Source organism: Aquarana catesbeiana, linkage group LG10 (genome assembly GCF_042186555.1).
Source record: "Aquarana catesbeiana isolate 2022-GZ linkage group LG10, ASM4218655v1, whole genome shotgun sequence".
Taxonomy (NCBI): domain Eukaryota; kingdom Metazoa; phylum Chordata; class Amphibia; order Anura; family Ranidae; genus Aquarana; species Aquarana catesbeiana.
The window spans coordinates 158,330,472-158,342,696 of NC_133333.1; the positions used below are offsets into that span (position 1 = coordinate 158,330,472).

Consider the following 12,225-nt stretch of genomic DNA (forward strand, 5'->3'; position numbering starts at 1 on the left):
GGGCAATGCAAGAAGGGGAGGATCAGAGAAGACAGGATCAAACAGCCGTTTTACACAATGCAGAGGATTAACCCCTTAGGTTCCACGGAGTATAATGAGCATGCATTACTGCATATACAGACTGATTTTACTGTTGTGGGTTTAGTAACACTTTAAGCTTCCATGTGTGCAAGATAATTTGTCCTGGAATGACTGTCCCTGCAAATTCAATTCAAAAGATCACTGGTTGAAATCTTTTAAGAACCTAAAGTAACTCTTACAACAGTTGGTGTCAAAGTGCACGCATCCACAATCAGAAAAGATTGCACTAAAAAAACCATCACAGGAAATATGCAAAGGCAAAGACCGGGCCTTTTGGAATAAATTGCTGGGGACTGGTGAATATAAGTTATTTGTTTGGCCACAGTAACAAATAGACGTGTTTAGTACAAATGGAAGACAGCATTTCTGAGGGAGTCCCAATGAATGGATTAAAAACAAGAAATAGAGGGTTAGGGATGCACCCAGACAAAGCACGTATTTGAAACCCATTCAGATCTTGGGGGGGGGGGGGGGGGGGACTAAAAAACAATGCGCAGTACATGCAAGGAAACACACAAGCATCCCATAACCGAAAGAATTGTGCATTGGGCTAGCAAATGTTAAACCATGTCATGACTGGTGGGCAGCTATGTAAATATCTACAAAAGTAAGTCCTGCTAAAGGGGACATTACCAAATTCTGAAGCCAAGGCTGTGCTTACTTTTTCCACATCACACCATTACATCTATTAATATACTGTATCTTTTCACTATTTTTAGTCATGGATTAGCAGTGAAGTTGGAACTAAACTGCTTGTAAATTACTATCCTCCACCCCTCCTCTGCACTGCCATGTAAGAAAAAAAAACTTGCGTGTGCCCAGATGCAAATGCTCTGCCAGTCCCTTCCAGGCATATAGGAGCTGAAAGAGACCGGCGGCACATCTGCAATTGCATGGTGGAAATCCACGTATGCACACAAACGCCACCAGCTTCTGGTGGATGGGCAGTATAGTGCTCAGTAACATTTGTGTGCATGTGTGTAAGTCACACACGTAGGCAGATGCATGGTAAAGTAACCCAATTTCTCCTGGGATAGCTGTGGCGTACCAATCCTAGGAGGCAGTGGGGCCCAGCCTAAACCAGAAACTTGAAAGTGCAAGAGTTTAGCACAGAAAGCACCTGATAGGTAAAAATTAGACACCATTTTACCAGTGTTTGTGTGAGGGAGATGGGTAGGACAAAATAGGCTACTGAGATTTTAAGAAAACCCCTCTTACAGACTCCTGGGGTGACCTCAGTATGACCTCGTTCAGGAAAACCTGAAGTAGCGGAAGTAAGAAAAGTAAAAAAAAAATATATAAAATGAAAAATTGATGCGCTCTAATATACCATTCAATCAATATAAATCTATGAAATATTGCTCAAGGATGTTTTTATCCTACTTTTATTGGTTTACATATTTATGGTATTTGGAGCACCTTGCACCTTTTCAGCACTCTTCAGTGTATTTAGCACAATTTTGTATGTGTGCGGTGTATTTACACATAATTTTCATTTCAGTATTTTCATGCATATTTTTCACATTTTTGTTTTTAGCAATATTTCATAGATTTATATTGATTGAATGGTATATTAGAGCGCATCAATTTTTCATTTTATGTAATTTTCTATTTATGGGCTTCTGAACCCTGTTTTATTGATAGCAGCTTAATTGGATCTGTTCAATCTAATTGGTCACGAGTTTTTTTTGCTTATCAAATATTTATAAACCTCCATATATATTTCTTTATCCAGTTGCATCCACCATAGCTATATATAGCGTGGTGTATCCATTACAGCGCTTGGTTTTTACTCAATTTAAAAAAACATATATATTTATTTTTCCATCTATTTAACAATGCTAGCGGCATAAGGATTACATTTAGTCAATGTTGATTCAGAGAGTGAAGTTCTGCTTTAAGACTACCATTTACAAGAATAAGTCCATGTGAACCTATCATGGCCTTAAGTCTGTGTTTTTTCAACTATTACTTAACATGCCTTGCTGATTGCTCTCTTTCCAATGCAGGGTTCTGTATCTAACAGTTTTGAAAGGGAATCCGGAGAAGAGAACAGTCTGAGTATATTATTTGCTCCACAAAACTACAGCACCAACAAGTAAGTGTTTTTGGTATATATGTAGTTATGGAATGTCTTAAAATGAAGACTACAGAGGATGGTGCCTAAAAGAAGGCGCAGTGTAAAAAAAGAACCTTTTTTTAAATCATTGAAATTCATAGAATATCTGTGCTGAACTACCAATTAAAGGATAGGTTTACCTTTTTAACCTGTTTGCGCCGGCGCCTCCTGGCCCTTTAAGGGGTTTCAGGTGCCGGGGGTGGGGTATTTGGTCATGTGACTGCTGTGATTGGCTCTCACTGGCTTTCACATAATCAGAAGGCTCCTGATCTCAAGTAGAGATCGGGAGCTTTCCGATAGCCGATGGCAACTCTGCTGGGAGCTCGGCACAGCACTGTTTATACGGCCCACCTGCCGAGAGGCTGCATATATGCGTATGACCCGTGGGAAGGAGTTAAAAAAAAATGCATTTTTTTTTTTTTTTTTTTCTTGTAGGTACAAAAATAAAATAAATGCATATTTTTTTGCAGGTAAAAAATGTGCATTTATTTTTATTAGGAGCCTGTAAAGCATTTCACCCTCCTGCAGACTGTCAGTGTAGCTGTCTGCCCATACCTCGTACGGGCGGGCAGTTACTGAATGACAGGAACGCTCACTGAACTACTAAGAGCGCTCATCAGCGCTGATTCACAAAACTCAGGGTGGGCGGAGCTCCGCATGCCTGCATTTTTCTTAAATTGTGACAGCAGGTGCGAGGAGAAGTCACAGCCCCACTGCATGGGAGAAAAAAATTGCCCAGAGTTCAGCTTTAAGCATATCGGAGCAGTAATTAGTGCTTTTGTTGGTGTTAACAGAGGATTGAAGAGGGTAGGGTTGTCTGGTACCTTTTTTTACAGATGAATCCATTTTTTTTTAAAATAAGTACCCTATTGCCCAGTCTAAAAAATGTTGTCCAGTTCCTCAACAATGGTTGCAGGGATGTTCTTGTATGACCAAGAAAGTTGGCATGCTTATATTTTGAAGAATTGGTGTTCTCTAAAAAGATATGTCTCATTTGAAGCAAATTATGAATAAATCATCTCTGCTGGGGAGAACCTTTATGCAGAAAAGCTTGGGCATGGGCCAAGATACTAGATGGTTTCAAAAATGGAGTCTCAATGAATGAGAAACTGTATAGCTTGGGGGACACTGATGTTCCCGTGTGCTGGTTGCATTTAAAGATATTTAACTATTGCAATGTATTAAATATAAGTTTTTACTTTTTGAATAGTGTACCTCTTTATTATATTTTTCTTTCTCGAACATCACGGGACACAGAGCCACAGTAATTACTGATGGGTTATATAGGTATCACTGGTGATTGGACACTGGCACACCCTATCAGGAAGTTCAACCCCCTATATAATCCCTCCCCCTTGCAGGGATACCTCAGTTTTTACGCCAGTGTCAGGTGATGGACGTGTAAAGATGTCCTGTGCTGAGCTCCAAAGGGAATATCCTATATCCTATACTGGGGCAAGCCAGGCGAACCGGATCCATTCAAAGTGTCTTTTCATGGCCGAATTGAATGGTACCCGGGCCTCGTGTCCGAAGAAACGAGGTTTTACCCGTAACGCTTCTCTTTTTAGAGAGCTGGACCCCGCAGATCAGAAAATGGCTTTAAACTTCCTAATTTCTGGCGAGGTGCTTTACGGTCCCAGAACTGTTGGATCCCCCTATTCGTAGGGGGCCCCAGTCTCTGACGGTTTTTTCAAACGGAGCCCACCGTGAGAGGTGAAGATTGGGTCTGTGTAAACAGCACCCTGCAGCCGGATAAGGTAAGAGGAGGTTCCACAGAATTTTTGAGTTCTAGTGGCTTTTCTCCTTTAAGGTAAATGCATGCTATGCCTATTGTGACCACCGGGGGCTGCCAAGAGCATGTAAGGTGGGACACAGGCATTCTCCTAGGCAGCATTTACTGAAGTAACACCAGACTGAGCATTGGGTAGCAAGGCTTTTAGCCAGACTACATCGCTCAGCGGGCAGTGTTCATTTGTATACCTCACACCTTGTTGCTTTGCACTATGGGTAGAAGAGGTTCAAGCACCCCAGGAACCAGAGACACTAGGGGATCTCGTTCAGGTTCTGAGGGCCCCCTGTCGGCAGCATCCTCCCCCCCTAAAGATGGGCCAGGGACGGCTAGCCAGGGAGAGCCATCGGGGTCAGGGGCTACACCTGCTTCTGGCACTTCAGCCCCTGTATATATTACACAAGAGGTTTTTTCCTCAACCATTAATGGTCTAGAGGAAAGATTAATGGCCGTGATTACGTCTTCACTCAGTGGAAGAAAACGCACTAGGCTTTCCTCTGTTCCCCAAGACCCTCAGACAGAGGAGCTCTGGGATAAAGGAGATGAATCCCTTTCAGAGGATCGGGATGGGATGGATGATTCCTCTTCGGAGGATTCAGGTGGAGGGGGACCCTCTGCGACTTCCCAAGAGGAGAAAGTCTTAGTGCAGATCCTCACTGGATTGGTCCGATCCACATTTTAAGTTGCCCATACCTGAAACTGCTAAAGAATCTGCTTTGGGGTCACTGAAACCTTTCCAAGCAGCACATGCTTTTCCTGTTCATACTTTACTTGAAAAGCTCATTTATTCTGAGTGGGATCACCCAGACAAACGTTTTTTTCCACCGAGAAAGTTTTCAACACTTTATCCGATGGAAGAAAAGTTTATTAAAATGTGGGGAATACCGGTTATTGATGCCGCCATTTCCTCCGTAAATAATAGCCTGACTTGTCCTGTAGACAATGCTCAGATGCTCAGGGATCCTGTAGATAAAAGGATGGAATCCCTATTGAAGGATGTTTTCTCCTTAGCAGGATCAGTGGCCCAACCTGCAGTAGCAGCGATTGGAGTCTGTCAATACTTAAGAGACCATTTTAAGCAGGTCATCAAAGTATTACCTGAACAGCAGGCCCAGGGGTTTGCTAACCTTCCAGCGGCCTTATGCTTTGTGGTTGACGCCATTAGAGATTCTATCGTACAAACCTCCCGTCTTTCACTGGGGTTGGTGCATATACGTAAAATCCTATGGTTGAAAAATTGGTCAGCCGAAGCACCATGTAAGAAGCTACTGGCTTTCCATTTCGTGGTGCAAGGTTGTTTGGAGAGGACTTGGATAACTATATCAAGAGAATCTCTTGTGGGAAAAGCACTCTCTTACCTGTCAAGAAGAAGAGTAAGCGTCCCTCTTTCAAACAGACTCTTTCCCCAGTGCCGGAGGCTTCAGCCTCCAGGCAGTCTCGACGGCCGCCTCCATCGGGGTCCAGAGACAAGAGTCAAAAGGAAGGTTTCCCCACGTTGGGATTTTTAGGCAGCACAAGAAAAAATGTAGTCAATATTATATGAAAAAATATACACTTTTATTGGATAAAAACAATGAGCTCCAGTGGATATTTATCTAAAAAATTGTTTTAGCTGAACATACAAAAGCAGACATTTGTTCATAGCAATATTATGTCATGAACATTAAATCTGACGCGTTTCAACCCCTATGACTGGGGTCTTCTTCAGAGGATATGTCTGCTGGGAAGAACATAAGAATAGAGTTGGTATACATATACATATTCTATTCATAAAAATATATAACATAGGCTACATTAGTTGTGCAGTACAACAGTACAGTATAGTTACCAAATAGAAGTATGTCCAACGAAAAACATAAATTCCCACATGGAGGTCCCTTTAAAAGTTTAAAGTGCTTTGTCCTCTTCTCCAGAGGGTGATTCCAACCTCCTCTACCGCTGCCACAACCCAGACCAGGGTGGTGAGAGACAACGTGGCTTACGAGAGGCCACACTTTGGAGCACCGCCCACCAGAGCAGACAACCAACCGGAGAGCACCAAATTACCTGTAATGGAGATTGGCAAGGGAAAAATAATAACTAAGAAACCCATATAAAGATAATTGGGTTTTATCTATGGGCTAGAGAAGCCTCTAAGATATCAAAAACTTTATAGGTATGATATATATGACCCAAACCAACTGGGGAGTTCTGAACCACAGGGAACAGATGTGGTAAGGGCAATAAACACTGTACCTGTACTGAAAAGAGAAAGGGGGGTAGTAGTGATTAAAGTAGAAAGACAATAAAAAGAAGTGTGGTGGTGCATGAAAGAGGAGTGTGTGAGATGCAAATGAGTGCCAGTGCGTGGAAAGAGGGGAGGGGGGGAAAGGGGGGTTGGAGAAGGGAAAAGGATAGGGAAAAGAAGGGGGGGAAAGGGAGGGTTGGGAGAAAAAAGGAGGGGGGGGGGGTGGAGGAAGAACAGAGGGGATGGGAAGGGAGGGGAAAGACGGATGTGAGAAAATAAATAGTGATATAACAATCTAATGTATTAACATTACCTCAAAAGAGTGCTAAATGGCACATGTGGATGCATCAAGTTATCCCATGTATCTAAACTGTTGCCTATTGGCCAACACAGGATTGGTCGTAGGCTATATAAGACTCAGGTGATGGTATCCAGAAGCTGAGTCAACCAGTCTAAAAGTAAACAGAGTATATAATTGTAAGGGGTATAGCCACATATATCATGAGTGGTCAAAGAATGTATGTTATTATAAGTCATAGGGGTAGGTAACCCCTATTATTTGGGGCAACATGATGCTATACAACACATGGATACAAAAGTGTACTTACTGTGTGATAGACGCAAGGAACGGCAAAAAAGGTAACAGACAGCGGGGTGTGTTTGCAGTCCGCCAAGCAGGAGGAAATTGAAACCATATCACAAATGTAAGCTTTTGTACCCATGGTTAAATGGGCGTGTATACCTTGCCTCTTATCTCTCCAGGTGTATGCAATCCGGTGATGGTCACCTGGTGGGCGGTAAGGCGGCCAACATGGCAGCCTGGTGTGGTCTCCCCGGCGTTCCGGAAAAGCTGCGCTCCGAGTTCTCGTCATCCTCGCCGAAATCTCGCGATGTCTATGACGTCACGACGCTCGCGCGGGGCCCCGCGCATGCGCGGTGACGAAAGGCATCCGAGGATGTTTCGGAATGCCGCCGGCAAGGAGAAAGAAATTCCCAGTGCAGCGCCCGGTGGCCGGCCGAGCGCCTAAAGGGAAAAACATGGGGGGGGGGGAGCCGCCTAATAGCGGATAGGCTCGTCCCACCCCCCTCACCTTGCCGGGAAGGCACGTCATAAATCACCCCCGCCCCGGGGATGACAGCAGAGAGGGTGCCAGAAATCCCCCAGTGGTGAAAAAGGAGCAACTTCAAAGGGGAAAGAAAAAATAGATACAGATTATACACAATACATTTGTTCACAGTTTAAAATCGACAACATTATTGTGTATCTTGTGTATACAAAATCATGTATAGAGCTTCAGTAGAAAACAGGAGCAACTCAATCATATGTATAGATAATTTTATCCCATCACTTGAGAATAAAAAAGGAAAACAAAAACGAATCAATGAAATGTGATAGCAGATGTCATTGGATCAACATCAGGGAGAAGGGGGGAGCAGTTAGAACTGCATAGGGGGAACAGGACCTAGTCACCGATTTCAAACATTCTCTATTACTTTAGACTATATTCTAGATCAATTTGGTCTATGAGGTCTAAGGTGTTGTTTTCTTGAAACAAAAAGTGTTAGGTCACGTAAGGCTTTACATTCCTTCATACTGAAGGTGGCCCACTCCGTCGTATCTAGATTAGTGTCAGTCTTTGCATGTAGGCTCTTCAGGAGTAGCCGACGTGCGAATAATTGTAGGTCAGTAATTACTTCGAATAAATCGAAGTTTTTTTGTGGGCAAAAGGTCAAACCGCGCGACAACACGTTGATTTCCGCTACAGATAGCGAGTGGGAGGACAGATTGATCACACTGAAGGATTCGTTGGAATCCGCGTGACATATGCGTCCAGGTTCCCTACTCCCCTGTTTGTTTGGGATGGAGAGAATCCCTGCGCCTGGTTTAAAGGGGTCTGTGATCCAAATTTTTGATGTCCTAGTGATGAGTTGGGGTATGTTTTGGGTGCTGAAATATTAGATGAGAGATCTATTTCATTTATAGCTACATTCATTCTGTCAGTTTTAGGTCCGACATTTGTCACTTCACCTATATGGTCCCCCAGATTAGGCTCCGAATTGGCCTCTATAGTCCGTTTTTTACTTTCTTTTTCTGGGGAGCCCTTGTTGTTGCGGTTTCTCTTAAATTTACCGCGTTCTTTAGGTGTTTTTGGATTCTGATTGGTATCAAGGTCTTTTTTGGGTTTCAAACTATTGCTATTCTGTTTCAGGTGTTGTTGTGCCGCATATTGTTTATTTTTTAAAGAGTTTATTTGGGACTTGCTATTCCATCTGTATGCTCGTCCTTCAGAGAAGGCCGCATGATCCCTCCAAAACTTCGACTCCTTTTTCTGCAGCACATTCCTATTGTAGGTCGACAGGCCATTCCGAAGATTTGCCTGTAGATCCAAATAAAGGGGGTGCTGCATAAAGGGTCTCAAAGCGGTGTCTATGCTGTCAATCTCCTTATCTAATGATCCCATTTGTTTGTTATATTCCCTGGTGAGAATGGCCATCATTTCCTGGGAACAGGCATTTAGATTGGCCTCCCATTCACTTTTGCATTCAGCACTGATCTGGTCCAAATTGGGAAATATTTGGATCCGTAGACCTAAAGGATTAATTTTATCTTCTTTGTATCTATTTAAAGTTTTAATATGCCAAAATAGTGCTGATTTTTTCTCGAGTGTTCTATTGAGTTTGTGAAAAAGGGAGGAGATCTGGGTTTTTTCTCTGTCCCCTTGTTCAAAATCTGTTTCATAGCCTGACATTAGATTTACCCATTCTGTACCTTGAAAGTGACTCATATTAACAACAAAAACAGAATACTTTTCCAAAAATTATCACAACACATGGACAATTAGTCCTATATACTGAAGCTCATGTTTCCACTCTCATGTGTCATTGGGGAAGGGGTGTTTAACCACCCAAATATATTTCGAAAAAATGGAGGGACACTGGGGAGGGGAAGAGAAGATTGCTGCTCACCCCTTAGAAATTAGAGCAAAAAGGAAGGTTTCCCCACATTGGGGTTTTTAGGCAGCACAAGAAAAAATGTAGTCAATATTATATGAAAAAATATACACTTTTATTGGATAAAAAACAATGAGCTCCAGTGGGTATTTATCTAAAAAATTGTTTTAGCTGAACATGCAAAAGCAGACATTTGTTCATAGCAATATTATGTCATGAACATTAAACCTGACGCGTTTCAACCCCTATGACTGGGGTCTTCTTCAGAGGATATGTCTGCTGGGAAGAACATAAGAATAGAGTTGGTATACATATACATATTCTATTCATAAAAATATATAACATAGGCTACATTAGTTGTGCAGTACAACAGTACAGTATAGTTACCAAATAGAAGTATGTCCAACGAAAAACATAAATTCCCACATGGAGGTCCCTTTAAAAGTTTAAAGTGCTTTGTCCTCTTCTCCAGAGGGTGATTCCAACCTCCTCTACCGCTGCCACAACCCAGACCAGGGTGGTGAGAGACAACGTGGCTTACGAGAGGCCACACTTTGGAGCACCGCCCACCAGAGCAGACAACCAACCGGAGAGCACCTTCTCTGAAGGACGAGCATACAGATGGAATAGCAAGTCCCAAATAAACTCTTTAAAAAATAAACAATATGCGGCACAACAACACCTGAAACAGAATAGCAATAGTTTGAAACCCAAAAAAGACCTTGATACCAATCAGAATCCAAAAACACCTAAAGAACGCGGTAAATTTAAGAGAAACCGCAACAACAAGGGCTCCCCAGAAAAAGAAAGTAAAAAACGGACTATAGAGGCCAATTCGGAGCCTAATCTGGGGGACCATATAGGTGAAGTGACAAATGTCGGACCTAAAACTGACAGAATGAATGTAGCTATAAATGAAATAGATCTCTCATCTAATATTTCAGCACCCAAAACATACCCCAACTCATCACTAGGACATCAAAAATTTGGATCACAGACCCCTTTAAACCAGGCGCAGGGATTCTCTCCATCCCAAACAAACAGGGGAGTAGGGAACCTGGACGCATATGTCACGCGGATTCCAACGAATCCTTCAGTGTGATCAATCTGTCCTCCCACTCGCTATCTGTAGCGGAAATCAACGTGTTGTCGCGCGGTTTGACCTTTTGCCCACAAAAAAACTTCGATTTATTCGAAGTAATTACTGACCTACAATTATTCGCACGTCGGCTACTCCTGAAGAGCCTACATGCAAAGACTGACACAAATCTAGATACGACGGAGTGGGCCACCTTCAGTATGAAGGAATGTAAAGCCTTACGTGACCTAACACTTTTTGTTTCAAGAAAACAACACCTTAGACCTCATAGACCAAATTGATCTAGAATATAGTCTAAAGTAATAGAGAATGTTTGAAATCGGTGACTAGGTCCTGTTCCCCCTATGCAGTTCTAACTGCTCCCCCCTTCTCCCTGATGTTGATCCAATGACATCTGCTATCACATTTCATTGATTCGTTTTTGTTTTCCTTTTTTATTCTCAAGTGATGGGATAAAATTATCTATACATATGATTGCGTTGCTCCTGTTTTCTACTGAAGCTCTATACATGATTTTGTATACACAAGATACACAATAATGTTGTCGATTTTAAACTGTGAACAAATGTATTGTGTATAATCTGTATCTATTTTTTCTTTCCCCTTTGAAGTTGCTCCTTTTTCACCACTGGGGGATTTCTGGCACCCTCTCTGCTGTCATCCCCGGGGCGGGGGTGATTTATGACGTGCCTTCCCGGCAAGGTGAGGGGGGTGGGACGAGCCTATCCGCTATTAGGCGGCTCCTCCCCCCCCCCATGTTTTTCCCTTTAGGCGCTCGGCCGGCCACCGGGCGCTGCACTGGGAATTTCTTTCTCCTTGCCGGCGGCATTCCGGAACATCCTCGGATGCCTTTCGTCACCGCGCATGCGCGGGGCCCCGCGCGAGCGTCGTGACGTCATAGACATCGCGAGATTTCGGCGAGGATGACGAGAACTCGGAGCGCAGCTTTTCCGGAACGCCGGGGAGACCACACCAGGCTGCCATGTTGGCCGCCTTACCGCCCACCAGGTGACCATCACCGGATTGCATACACCTGGAGAGATAAGAAGCAAGGTATACACGCCCATTTAACCATGGGTACAAAAGCTTACATTTGTGATATGGTTTCAATTTCCTCCTGCTTGGCGGACTGCAAACACACCCCGCTGTCTGTTACCTTTTTTGCCGTTCCTTGCGTCTATCACACAGTAAGTACACTTTTGTAGCCATGTGTTGTATAGCATCATGTTGCCCCAAATAATAGGGGTTACCTACCCCTATGACTTATAATAACATACATTCTTTGACCACTCATAATATATGTGGCTATACCCCTTACAATTATATACTCTGTTTACTTTTAGACTGGTTGACTCAGCTTCTGGATACCATCACCTGAGTCTTATATAGCCTACGACCAATCCTGTGTTGGCCAATAGGCAACAGTTTAGATACATGGGATAACTTGATGCATCCACATGTGCCATTTAGCACTCTTTTGAGGTAATGTTAATACATTAGATTGTTATATCACTATTTATTTTCTCACATCCGTCTTTCCCCTCCCTTCCCATCCCCTCTGTTCTCCCTCCACCCCCCCCTCCCCCCCCCCTCCTTTTTTCTCCCAACCCTCCCTTTCCCCCCCCCCTTCCCCCCCCCCCCCTTCTTTTCCCTATCCTTTTCCCTTCTCCAACCCCCCTTTCCCCCCCTCCCCTCTTTCCACGCACTGGCACTCATTTGCATCTCACACACTCCTCTTTCATGCACCACCACACTTCTTTTTATTGTCTTTCTACTTTAATCACTACTACCCCCCTTTCTCTTTTCAGTACAGGTACAGTGTTTATTGCCCTTACCACATCTGTTCCCTGTGGTTCAGAACTCCCCAGTTGGTTTGGGTCATATATATCATACCTATAAAGTTTTTGATATCTTAGAGGCTTCTCTAGCCCATAGATAAAACCCAATTATCTTTATAT

The 12,225-nt window shown here is 43.2% G+C and overlaps 1 protein-coding gene across 1 annotated transcript in view; it reads left to right on the plus strand.

Moving 5' to 3' along the window:
* KIF18B (kinesin family member 18B) overlaps nucleotides 1-12,225 on the plus strand; it is a 127,419-nt gene that overhangs the window by 95,248 nt on the left and 19,946 nt on the right. The window contains exon 11 of the mRNA XM_073602822.1: nucleotides 2,091-2,179. Within this exon, the coding sequence (XP_073458923.1) occupies nucleotides 2,091-2,179 (89 nt within the window). The remainder of the gene's footprint in view (nucleotides 1-2,090; nucleotides 2,180-12,225) is intronic.